Consider the following 13140-nt stretch of genomic DNA (forward strand, 5'->3'; position numbering starts at 1 on the left):
TTCACTCACCTCTTCTCTCTTCTGCCTCTCCTGATACTGCGACATCCTTCGCTTCGCTGGGGGACACCTGTCCGGGAAAATCGATGGCACAGCGTCTGCTTTCAGCTTTCGGCGGCACGTTTTGCCCATCTCTCCGTGCAAGTTCCTCTGGAAGGCATCTCCTCAAAATGTGCCGAACAAATTGCACAGCTCTCCTCAAACTTACAAGGTGGCAAATTCTCGCGGTGAATCGCTGCAACCCATTCCGCTCGGAGAGCTTTATCCCGCGGAATACGATGCACCGTGGTCCCAGGGGCTTACCAGACAGGTTAGAGCAGCCGACAGCACAGCAAACCGTCATCGTGGTTGAAATTGTTCAGGTCGCAAGAAAGAAACTCCACAAACGCCACTCTTTCTCGCTCACTGAAAAGCAAGCAGACCGGGAACCTGTATCTCTTTGACGTCACAGGGTGTGGAGGGGGTGTGCCCCGGCCGCATGACGTCATTTTGCATGACGTCATGGTAAATTTCAAATTCAAATATCTCCAGAACGGCGTATCGCACGGCGATGGGACCTTCACCACCGAAATCAGCGCCTCGAAATCTACAAACTGTGAAAATTTGATTTTAGGGTGAACTTCCCCTTTAATGTAGCTCTGCACTGCTGCGAAGGCAAGAACGGCAGAAGAAGGCGAGTCCATAGCCGTAGGCATAGGCATAGGCATAGCATGCTAGCACTAGTACAGTCACTGGACTCGTAGTAGCAGCTCAGTTCAGTTGAAGCGGACCTGGTCGCGCGCGCGCGCACTGGTCACTTTTTTTGGAAGAGGTGCAAGTTTGAGCATGCGCGAAGGATTGTGCAAGGCGCAATGATCGACCTTCGAAGCTCCTACACAAAAGCTGCAAAAAGTGTGCAAAAAGGCAACCGAGAATGAAGGCAAGATTTTGCGCTCGGAAAGAAAGCATTTGCGTGTCTGCTCAACAAAAAACTCAGGGAATCATTTTCAGGGAAGGAATTTTTACGAAATGGATGTAGAAAGCTGTGTGAGCAATGTTGTGACTGCAGCTGGTGGCGTTTTCGATGCAGAAGGCGAAGCCACTGAGTTAGCCGGGGTCTACGAGGTTCACAATGGAGATGATCTCGCGGGAGAGAGCGCAGAGGGCGATGGCAGTGGATCTGCAAGTTCTCCTTCTGCTTCTCGGCAGAACTCCCAAGCAGCGGACCCGTATGGTGATAATCCGATGAAGCGTAAGGAAAATTCGTTTTGATATTCGGTATCAGAGTTTTTTTTTGTGTATTTACCTCGGAGAATTCACCAGTTTCTTTCGGCGCTCCGATAGGAGTTCGTTCTTGTGCTCATTCCAACTCATGACACATTGAGTACATCTGTCTGCTGGAAAGCGGCCTCGGCAGCAGTTTAGCTTGTTTGGTTTGGAGGGTTGCGGTTGCTCTGGCGTGCTGCGCGCGGCCTTGAAATCGGCCATGAGTGCTAAAAGTAAGATGCAAAATGCCAGAATATTATTGATTTAGAACTTGTGCTTTTTTTTAGTTCTCTTTCGTTCATAATATTTCCTGTCGTCCGCCGCTTCTATATTCAAATTTAGTCCGCTGAGACTCCTCGGCGTGTCATTGTTGTTGCCGATATTGGCGGGCGTCGTCCTCTTGCAAATCGAAAAATTATTTGAGTATTCTTTAGTCTCACTTCGCTGTTCAAGCCGACTCTCTTTTCTCTTGACGAGCTCTCAACTAATTGACTGTCGACGTTGTGTAGATATGCGAAATAAAACGCGAAACCTTGATCGGCGTGAGGTTCCAATTTGCACCATGTCGCCTTGCGCGAAAATCCTTCGGAAAGGATCTTTTGTACTCCAGGCAAAGGAATCTTTTGTACGAGATCGAATCAACTTGGTGGAGCTTGAATTTACCTGGCTCTTTCAATTCTTCACCAGGTTCTCAGGCAGTGAACGTGTGATATTTGTTTCAGTGGAGTAAAACGTTCTTGAATATGGGGTACGCATCCATGAACGGATCTAAAAGTTTGTTCCAACAGTTATACTGATTTTGGAATATCTTTTCAATATTGGTTTATCTCCTTTATCTGCACACTCTGAAAAGTTGATAGGAATAGGTCAGCTTTGTGCTTTGAAGTACTTAGTATTATAACCTCGCTTTGTAGGGCATCTTGAAATATTGGGAATTTCTGTGCAGGCAAATAATAACGCTAGGCACGGCGAATAAATATATGCTTTCCTTCTCGACACTATCCCGACAGTTCATATGGTTGCATAGACTGAGGCTTTACTTACCCATAGTAGATTCTGTGCAGTGTGTTCTCCGCCTTTCACAGCCTGCCGTATGCCCCACCAAACCCTCTAGATAAAGGACTAACTACAGTTTTGCAAGTGAAACTCGGACCGACGTGCACTCACGGCAACGCCCAAAGTGCATGCACCTCTCACGTGTACATGAAGCGATCAAAATCGGATTGTGGCGTTAAAAATATACATCCGGATCTGGGTTTCACTTGCCGCAAGTGCAGTTGGTCCTCTCCCCCAAATTATCCTACTCCGGCTCTATTGACTGTAAACTGTTGTTTGTGATCTGAGGCTTTACTTACCCATAGTAGATTCTGTGCAGTGTGTTCTCCGCCTTTCACAGCCTGCCGTATGCCCCACCAAACCCTCTAGATAAAGGACTAACTACAGTTTTGCAAGTGAAACTCGGACCGACGTGCACTCACGGCAACGCCCAAAGTGCATGCACCTCTCACGTGTACATGAAGCGATCAAAATCGGATTGTGGCGTTAAAAATATACATCCGGATCTGGGTTTCACTTGCCGCAAGTGCAGTTGGTCCTCTCCCCCAAATTATCCTACTCCGGCTCTATTGACTGTAAACTGTTGTTTGTGATACACGTGGTTGCAAATTTGAAAGCGATGTGTTGCCTCCCAAAAGGAGTGTGGTGAATTTATTATCCCTGAAAATCCGGCAGACCGTAGTTGCAGTTCTGTTGCTCTGAATCTGGACCGCTGACATATAATAGTTATAATATTATTATGTCTTACCCAGCCTTGATTTTCTCCCTCTGTTGATGTTAACAATCTGCAGGTCGTGTATTTGACCGAGAGCAGTCGGCCATCCTTGAGCGATTCTATGACAATGGCATGAACTCTACACATCGACGCAATAAGGAACTAGTCGATGATGCAGCACAAGAGGTCGGCGTCTCTGCTGACAAAGTCAAGGTTAGGATCATTCGTCATCGAAGACATTGTCACTAGTGCCAGTTGATCGTCTACTTGTCAGCAAAGAAACATTTTTGAGGAGCCTTTTCTGGAAAGAGTTGTAATGTGCAAGCAGTAAAGTGTGATCATATTGATAGTGCTCCCGTCGATTTTTCTCTGTTCCAAACTGCCGCTTTCTGTTCCGCAGCAAGTTCGATGTACATATTGCAGTACAGTAATGTCGGTCGCCGAAGAACTGGGGAGCCTCTTAGCCTAGACCGTTCTTATTTTCATGTGTTACAGTCTATGCCCAGTTGATTCGCCGTGTATACATTAGTATGCTGTACTTGGTAAAATTCTAGCCTGGTCCATCTTCGGCACTCCGTTCTTCGGCACCCAATAGTACTGTAGTTGCAGTTCTGTCAACAATGCTGCCTTTGCATTCAGCACTCTGTTTGCTAGTTGATGTTACGCCTTTGATTAATGGGTTGGTGTGTGTGTGTGTGTGTGTGTGTGTGTGTGTGTGTGTGTGTGTGCGTGCGTGCGTGTGTGTGTGTGTGGGGGGGGGGGGGGATTGCAGAACTGGATTGGTGCAGAGACTGTGCGGCGCAAGCGGCAAGCTTTGGCTGTAGCTGGTGGAAAGCCTGGCAGTGCAGGATCGGTAAGGCTCCGTTATAAATAGTTGTCTTTATCCTTGTTGCATTCGGTGCATGCTTTCCTATTTTCGTATTGATAATGTTGAGCTATGAGAGTAGAGCGCAATGCTCTCTGCTGTTAGCAATTGGCCCCGTGCTTAGTAGCAGCATGGCATGTTCCATGTGTTGATCAAGTTTACGAACAGCTTATCCCTGCCGTGCGTTCACATGCCCAGATCTGTGTGCAAGTCACAGGAGAGTTCCTAGAATCGACTGGTTACTGTTATTTTGCTTTATTCCACTTTTTCAGACTCCAGTTGGTGCTCCACCTGCGAAGCGAAAACGCTCACTTTCCGGCTACAGTTTATTTTTGGCAGAGACATTGAAGGACAGTCCTGAACCATCATTAGGTAAGCACTAGATATTGGACCTTGATGGCTGAGCAACTTCAATGCCGTCACAATGAGGTCCTCGGTTAGCGGTCTAAGTATGCGTGTCTACAATGGCACGTGCCGTGTCTTGATACATGACTAACTTACTAACTTGTTCTGTTTGTCTTTCCTTGTTTGTTGTTGGACACAATGCACGAGTACATGGACTAAATGCACAGTTCATTGTGCGTCGGGTACACGAATAGACGCCGATAGCTTTTCAACCATAATTTGGCAAAGTACGCTTCTCCTTTTTCTTACCTACACAGTGTGTGTGTGTGTGTGTGTGTGACAGACAGAGAAAAGCTGTGCACATTGGTGCATTCTTGCACCAAAAATGTGCCTTTGCATACTAGCACCAGCAGGGTATATATTTCTAACATTGACACCTTCTTGTTGTCATGTATACGTGTGCTGTGCTGCTTTAGCAGAACATAAAACAGATATAGCTGCCCGATGGCGCAACATGTCCGACGAGGAGCGTGTGGATTGGCACCAGCGGGCTCGGCTATACGAATCACAGCAACGGGGTGCAGCTGCACCGGCTTCTCCTGCCGTTGCTACAGCGCCGGCCACCGCCACGGCCACATCACCGACTGCGACTCCTCCGACGACCGTGGAAGGTCGGGATCGCATTGTGTCCTACGCCGTCAGTCTTCTGCAGTCATGCGTAAGTCTTGTCTATCACTGGCATTGAGTTGTTAACCTTTGCGTGCGGATGACGTGTATACACGCGCCTGAACCCCATGCCAGTTCTCTGAGGACGTGTATACATGCGCTTCGGTTGCGTCGTGTACGTGGTGAATAGACCAGTGTACAAAGTTCCGTTACTCTGTGAAAGGGTATCCGATCTCCACATACGATACACCGTTGGAAAGGTATTGAGCTCAGCTTTCCAGAGATATAAAGTTCTTCGCGATAGGATAAAGATTCACTGAGCTGCGACAAAATGAACACGGAAATCACGGGCTGGAGGCTGGAGTGATTGCGAATTTTTTTGTTCGTGACTTCGCAGTTTTTTGGAGCGTGCCAGGGGATTTCCCTTTTGCCCTGCGCATTCGTTATGGACATCAAATGAAGCGCGTTGATCTCAGCTTTGCAGAGCAGTTTGAATCGTGAAAATCGGTTGAATTTGAGCAAGGAGCCGATAAAGAATTGTGACTGAGTTGTTGTTTCGTTCCGAGGCATGGTGGGCCAGTTTGGAGAGGTCATGGAAGTGGCCCTGGTGGAGCTGAGAGCTTCCAGGATGGATTCGCTTGGTCCTGATCTTTCCAACAAGCCCAGGATGAGGAAATTCCATCCAGGTGAACTGAAATGAGAATAAATTTGGTTCCGAGCAGTGCACCCAAACTCCACCAGGAGAGTCCGTACTCTGGAGTGCCAGATTACTGTGGAAAACAGGCCAGCATGCAAAGGGTTAAGCATGCTGGCAAGTGTTGCTGCTGTAGCGCTATATGACTGTACTGTTTCAGCAGGGCTGGATTGTGGACTGCTTGTGGCCCACAGAGCTGGTGATTGTTTGTGCTCTTATTGGGTCCTTGTCCCTTTTGTTATGATGTTCTTTTGCGGTATCCAGTTGGAAAGGCTCGATCAGGTGGGAGTACACAGCTATTGTCTCTTGGTAGATCCCATCCAGATGAAGACGCACACTTTAGCGTCTGCACTCGGCCAGCAGTTCCACCAGCAGCAGCAGACCCACCAACAGCCCCCCTCGGATGACACTGCAACAGGTATTAAAGCACAGGAACAGTGTTGTGTTTCAGCTTGCATTTGAGCATGCTTGTGATCGCGTCTGGTCTGGAAAACCGGCTTCTACTGACAATGAGAAAGCTGCTGAAGACAGATTTGTTTGCTGTACATTGAGGGCAGGTTCCACATTTGTGTGAACTAATGGCACATCTGTTCGAATGTCACCCTTTTCTGCTTTCCGCAGATTCTTTACCTTCAGGACAGTCTCTACTAAAGTCACGTTTCATATAAAGCACACTGCATGCATGCACTAGAATAAATAGGGAGACCGTCTCCAATGCAGGCATACCTCTAGTTTTCTCACAGATTGATTTGCACATCGAGAATTGTAGCAACCCTAATTATAGTTCTATCATCCCTGAAAAGAATGCCATTGTGATGAGCCAAAATGATATAGGGGATAGCACGTCAGTGTTGCCGTTTGTGTTTGCTCCGCTGTGCCAGGCTCTACGACAGAATCATCTGATTCAGCTGGTGCATCGTCTACCGAGGAAGGATCTGTAAGTCTGTACCTTAGCCTATCTGGCACCATTGCGGCTTGCGCCTACGCCCCCCCCCCCCCACCCCCCCACCCCCCCACACACACACGCAATCACCACATGAAGTTCCGAGTCATGTGTTCTTTGGAAAAATAATGTATCACTGTGTTCAATCCGATCAGATCAAAAATGACTCTGAGGGCTTCGAGACGGACCTCATTTCTGGCCAGAATTGAGTTGGATCCACACGTTATGCAATATAACGTTTGTTCGGATTTCGAGAGACGTGGCGAAGAAAATCCTTTTTCTTGCGAATGTTCATACTTTTGATGGCCACTCAGGACGTTGTGGAAATATTTTCACGATTCTACATCTCGCATGATTGAACTGAAGCTCTTTGCCGCAGCTGTACTGTTTTGCGGATCTGCATTCCTCCTTCGGAAATCTTTTATATGCCCTTTACAGATATGTGGGTAATGTGTGCGTGTGATGTTTTGGGTACGTTCGGCTGGTTAGGTGAGCAACGCACAGGCATCGGGGACCATCCAGTCCGGTGAAACACCGATGGATACAGCCGAGCAAGCATCCCAAGATCAGGTTTGTCCAGGCTCCCTCATAGCTAGACTTTATGGAAAGATAATGCCGCTATTCCTCTGATTTGAAATGGAAACGGATGGTGGATGGCATGCACGGGCGCTGGCTCTCTCTGGCTTTTATGTACTGGCCGATATGTGCACTACCATGGCCGATGGGCTTGGCATTCCGTTTGCATGACGTATAGTTGTGCTTTGGTCATGTGTCCTGTTCCGGTACTGTGACGAGAGCGACCAAGTCGAATGTACTCAGCTGTGCAAGAACAAGTGCATTGAATATTCACTGGTTGGGGGAGTGCAAAAGGGAAAAGTCTGAAGAATTTTTTACCAAGTGCATGACGTTTATTATTACGTTTGATTACATTCTGGTGTGCAGAGTGGCCCAGAAGCGCTGTCGGTGTACACGGCGTTCTCTCGCTTTGTGCTGAGCACTGCTCTGTCCCAGCAACCCACCCCTGGCGCTGGCAGTGCTACACCCGTCACCAGCGCCGAGGCTTCAACTGGTGAGTGGCCTCCCATCTGTCGCCCCGAACAGCTGCACTGCTGCCTGCCGCTGTGCTTCTAGAACATGCACAGAATTGTATTGAGTAAAGACAAAGAACCAATAAGTCACGACATCCGAGAATTATATTCGTATTAATATTTGTATCCTGCCTTCTCTATGCCTCTTTTACATTTACTTGAACTTGATTGAGATTGCTATGGTGGTTTGTAAACTTACAGATAGAAGTATGCGTCCAGCATGTGTATCCTGTATCCAGTGGGATTACGGTCATCAGTAGGTTTTCTATGAGAAACTGCAACAATATGATGGAACGTCTTTAGTGAGCTACTGCCAATGGTACCCCTTGCACACTGACCAGTCTGGGAATACGGTCATAAGTCGTAACAGTCAGAACCGTTCTCTAGGGGATTAAGACCGCAGGCCTTGGGTTGGGGATGACATGACCTTTAACTGGAGGATTTGTCTGTAGATTTTGGCGCACATTGATATCAATGTTCTTGACTGCTTTGTTCCCGTGTCGGATTTTTAATCAATGTATTGCGTTTGTGTTATCCCTTCACCTCCCTTCCTCTCCTCCCCCTCCATGTCCTCCTGCCCGTCTCCTCCTTTCCCTCCTCCTCCCGTCCTGTTTGTTGTTGTTATTGCTGGCAGCTATCGAGTCGGCAGAAAGCGTTGCCGATGCAGCTGCATTAGGCTTAGTGCCCTGTGCTCTAGATATGGCTTTTAACCCTGCTGGTACTGGTACTGCTGTTCCCTCCACACTGCCCTTATCATTAGCCTCCTCATTGGGACCATCAGTGGTGTCACCAACTGGCAATGCCTGCCGCTATCAGACTGCTGATGGTTACATTTGCCCATACGTGGCCACTAGTCCGCATTTCCTGAGGGCCCACCGCCTCGACACTGGCCATATAGCCAAGCGTGGACGTAAGTTTAGCAGCAGCACGTGCATGTGTCTACGTCTTAACTACTAGGTTGTGGCCCCTTGGGGGGGGGGGGGGGGGGGGGGGGGGAGAAAGTGTGGCAAAAGTCTAGAGTCTCGAGTGTGATTAGATCTGAACTCTCTGTACACTCGGGAATCCCTCAGCAAGCAGGCCTGACTGTAAGGTGTGGTAACAAGCCAGCCCACTGATGATGAACTCGGTTTACAACTTGCTGGACCTCTCTACTCTCGGCATGCCACCCTGGTAGAGTTCAAATGGGAAACATCAACAGATCCCGACTCGGTCAAAACCAGCTCAGATTTGACAATCTAATTTTAAGACGTGTTTTTGGATACCAAAATGTCCCTTTTCATTGTGTGTGTTTATGTGTGTACCAGTTATGACTGCACACCTCATCTTATTCATAGCGTTAGTATTGTCTCCTTGTGGCTTATAGCTATCCAAGTGGGAGATGAAATTTACGGGTGGGAGCAAAAACAATCTGGCGCTCCTTTTCAGGGTACTGTGTGTGACTTGAGTTGTGACCATTTCCAGACCTTTTACTCAATTGTGCCCACGGTCGCACTTGTGTGACTGACTCGAGGATTGCACAGTGACGAATCTGATCTGCGGTCGAGGAAAGCAAAATGGCCGGAGCCGAAGAGTGTGATGATTAAAAATGAATGGAACTAAAATTACGATCCATCCAACAACAACAAAAATGTACTTCTGAAGTATGCAGACTTTGATATTTCTACGACTTATCCCGTTTCTGTTCTCAGAGTTCATTGTGGTCTGACACATCTTTCCTTGTTGCCCAGGTCCGAGAAAGAACCTTGTTCCTGGTGCGGCTGGACTAGGCAATCCCTTGATGGCCATTCCTGCTCTCAACCTGGATGCCGTTGCCTCTATGGCTTCCCTAGCAAGTGCTGCTGCTGCCGCCAGTGGCACAACAGTCACTGCAGCGATTGGTGACGTTCAACCTGGCCCAATGGAGCCTCCAACGAGTGAGGTGAGTGGCCACCAATAACGGGCGTATCACCACCGCTCCTGGCGCCTTGCACAGGGTCTGGGCCGAGCTGAGAGGTCGTTAAGCTTTGTGCGCGCCAAGTGGAAAAACATTGCTAATCGTGTAACTTTGGACTCCTCACGCTTTCAACTCTTACACACCTTTGCCACCCCTCTACACTACAGTCACACTATACCTTTGCCATCCCTCTACACTACAGTCACACTATACCTTCGCCACCCCTCTACACTACAGTCGCACACCCTGGCAGTTATTGTCTCTTGATGACATGCTCCTGGTTGCTAATGTGTGTGTCGAAGCTGGTCCATTGCATGCGCTCTGTTTTCTAATGCTTTCATTCTTCTGCATTGTAGATTACGGTTGGATCTCAGGAAGTGGAAGCCAATCCGGATGTATCCGACCTGAGTGTCGATCATATGGTGATGCTGATTCGCAACACTTTTAACGCAAAGTATGGTACGTGCGGCTGGTGACGGACATTGCTCTGTAGCGGTTGTGTTGTTTTTGCATTCTAATTGCCACCCAGCTTGCTGGGCATCATTCCAGTGTTGTTAACACCGCTTTCTGATCTCAACCTCAACTGTGTCAACTGCCCTTGTTCTGTTGTTCTGTTGTTTGTGCAGAGGCAGCGACGGGTGTGAAGACCATTCCTTATGAGGATTCTCATGCACTCGAGAACATTGTGGTCTATGGTCTGCCAGATGGTGTTGCATTGCAACGCCCGAAACTCTACTCGCCTGAACAACTTCGAGCTGTGGTCAAAGAGCTGGAGCGTGTCGTTTTCTTGCCGGTTACGAAAACTGAACAGTAAGCTATTTGTTGCTTGCAAGTGGAAAGTGGTGGGTGGGTGTTGTGGATGGGGTGGGTATGGGTGTTGTGGATGGGGTGGGTATGGGTGTTGCCAAGAGTACATACCCCCCCCCCCCCCCCCAGAGCGTGCAATGCCTGATCCAGCTCTGCATAGGGTCTTGGCCGAGCGTAGTTGGATCTTCTGATGTCATGCGTACACTTCACACCAGCGCAAGGCCGGTCTCGAGGCAGGGCACCGTTGTTTTTGATCTGAGAGTACCCGCGACTCCCCGGGTTCCCCTCAGATGTGTACGGTATTATGGCGCAAAGATTCGATTACACTCGACCAAGACCCTATGCAGAGCTGGATCAGGCGTTGCACACTCTGGGAGGTTATGTACTCTTGGTGTTACGGGTGGAGTGAGTATGGCTGTTATGGGATCTGTTCTGCTTAGGGGTGTGCACGGGTAGTCGGGTACCCGTGAGGACCTCGAATAGTCAGGTACAGAATAGCACCCGAAAACCCGAAGTCGCGGTTAACATCATATGACATGTACAGCTAGTGCACCTGTACAAATTATTCATGTCATCTCTGCATGTCTACCCAGTGTGTAAGGGAAGGGGTGCATTGTGGTGGTGCCATGGAAACATTACCCGATCGGGTACCCGTGGAAAACTACCCCCGATGCCCGAAGAAAATGCTACCCGACTCCGCGCTAGTTCTGCGTGCTGCTTCCACAGAAGCTTGTTGTGTATTTCATTCCTGCCGGGATGTTGACAGTCCTGCTTGTCCTGTGCCCTTCCTTGTGCTCACCAGAACTGCCGAAGAGCTTTCAGTGACAACAACCACAACAGCGGCGACAACGGCAGCGTCTAATGACGCCATCATCAACAACTATGTGACATCTGTGGACTCGCTTATCACCGAGACTGTACCGCTGAACGTCGTCATCGAGTCCACAACAGAGACTTAGTTAGATCAGACTTGCTGGCTCTTGCCTTGGGCATGTGAACGGGCTGTGCGTTACCGAGCGTGTGTGAACTAGTCTACGTTTCATCCTGGGTGTCCTGCATTCATTACTGTCGCCAGTGGTAGTCGTCCGAAGTTAGCCCTTCTCACGTGCATGCGCTTCTTCTTAGTAGTTTTCCCGGCATTGCTCTGAGTTTGCCGGGCTCCTGACGTCAGGGAAGTGTTGACGTCCTGTCTGTAGCCGTGTAGGCCGTGCATGTGTCCCTGCTATTGGCTCTGTGCTTTTTGCTCCCTACCCACGCTGTTGCTGACCCTGGCTGCTCTCTAACCCGGTAGCGTAGTCCTTGCTTCAATGGCTTTGTGTGCGCTTTCACTGCCTCTGCTGCCCGTGACTTTCCTGGCACTCTGTGTGACGGTGTCACGTTTACACTACTTGTGTGTTTTATTACATAGCTTTAGTCACGGTAAACGCTGAGAAGCACACTCGTCGTTCCCTGTCATATCGGCTGTTATCCTCTTCTGGTGCTGTACCCGTTTCCGACTCTGCCATGCATTGCTACCATGTACCCGCTGTTTGCTTGGCTCGCCTGCTCGCTCACCTGGTCAGCCACAGGGCCCTGCGTTTGTTGCAACCACTGATGAACCTGTCTGTGGAAATCGCTGCATTCTTCAGGAGCACTGCTCTGGGTTTTTGTTTTTGTTTCGAGTGTTTTATCCGTGATGACGATGATGATGACCATAATGTTGTTTGTTAGCTTTAGCTGTGTGCTAAGGTACATGTCCATACGCTTCCTACAGTGTTGGAAACGAGTTTTTTTCTTCCTGCCTGTTACTATCGTGTTGCTGTTGTTTGTGCTTTTTCTAGGTTGCCGAGCAAAATTAATGTCTAGTGTCCCGCGTGTTGCCTTGTTTGTATTCTCTCACCTCGTAGGCTCAGCTAGCTGTGCTCTTATCTTATCTCAGACTCACTCTTTTCTACGTGCCGTGTGTTGCTTTGCTCTACTTTGCTTGTGTATGCCCCACCTAGCGGGTTCTTGTGGCAGTGATTTTTTTTCGCCTTGCCCTCGGCAGAGTCGCTAAACTTTGATCTTTGGCGCCAGCGTGTCGGTGTAAGATGCGTTGTGTGTGTGTGTGTGGGTTTGTGTGTGTGTGTGTGTGTGTGTGTGCATGCTTGTGCGGTGATGGGTGAGTTTGAATCAAGTTCTCTCTACTGTAAACTGCCTAAGGTTGCGGCGTATGTTTGCTAATTTTGCGAGAAGAACATAAATTAATCATTGTGAAAACAAACTTCGGGTGTTCATGCGTGGCCACAGTGCTCTGCGAACACTTGCCATCGTAAACTCGCTGGTTCTGAGTGATCACAAAATACATTATGAGGCGAATATCAGTGGGCGGTTTAGAGACCATGTGCATGGACACCAGGGGTGCTAAAAGGTGTTTCAGTTTGTACTCCCTGGTGGACATACTTAGTTGAGTACTTACCGTAGTACTTGTAATCTACTGGTAGTACTGCCATGCATGCACCATGCATTATGAACAATTCAAGTGAACAACACAGTCGACTAGTCCTGTAGCCTCGCAACGTCTTATTCGTAGGTGAATTGTGGCAATACTCATAAAAAGGACACACTTCAGGCTCTTTACGAACACCTTTTGGTTTCACAAGTATACTTTCAAGCCTTCTCATTGATGTTTGTAAAGAGCCTGAAGTGATTATAATATTATGAGTATTATGGCATTTTTGTCTCAGAGGAAACTGAATTGTGGCATTTGTCATTAATTTTAGTGGTATACTCTGGACATCTGTGGGGTCACCTTGCTTTCGACCGTC

The 13140-nt window shown here is 48.4% G+C and overlaps 1 protein-coding gene across 4 annotated transcripts; it reads left to right on the forward strand.

The window, feature by feature from the left end:
* Positions 1–883: 883 nt before the first annotated feature.
* On the forward strand, positions 884–12396 carry LOC135822546 (uncharacterized). 4 transcript variants are annotated; one of them, XM_065335342.1, is made up of 14 exons: positions 884–1228; positions 3090–3226; positions 3786–3866; positions 4151–4250; positions 4700–4941; positions 5848–6001; positions 6465–6520; positions 7016–7096; positions 7469–7595; positions 8249–8524; positions 9342–9532; positions 9904–10006; positions 10174–10357; positions 11157–12396. In XM_065335342.1, the coding sequence occupies exons 1-14, from the start codon at positions 1006–1008 to the stop codon at positions 11311–11313; spliced, it is 2112 nt and encodes a 703-aa protein (XP_065191414.1). In that variant the 5' UTR covers positions 884–1005; the 3' UTR covers positions 11314–12396. The 4 variants fall into 4 exon arrangements, with proteins under 4 accessions (XP_065191414.1, XP_065191415.1, XP_065191416.1 ...); XM_065335343.1 differs by having other exon boundaries at positions 4703–4941; XM_065335344.1 differs by having other exon boundaries at positions 885–1228; positions 8375–8524.
* The last annotated feature ends 744 nt before the right edge of the window (positions 12397–13140 follow it).

This window comes from Sycon ciliatum, chromosome 8 (assembly GCF_964019385.1).
Source record: "Sycon ciliatum chromosome 8, ocSycCili1.1, whole genome shotgun sequence".
Lineage (NCBI taxonomy): Eukaryota > Metazoa > Porifera > Calcarea > Leucosolenida > Sycettidae > Sycon > Sycon ciliatum.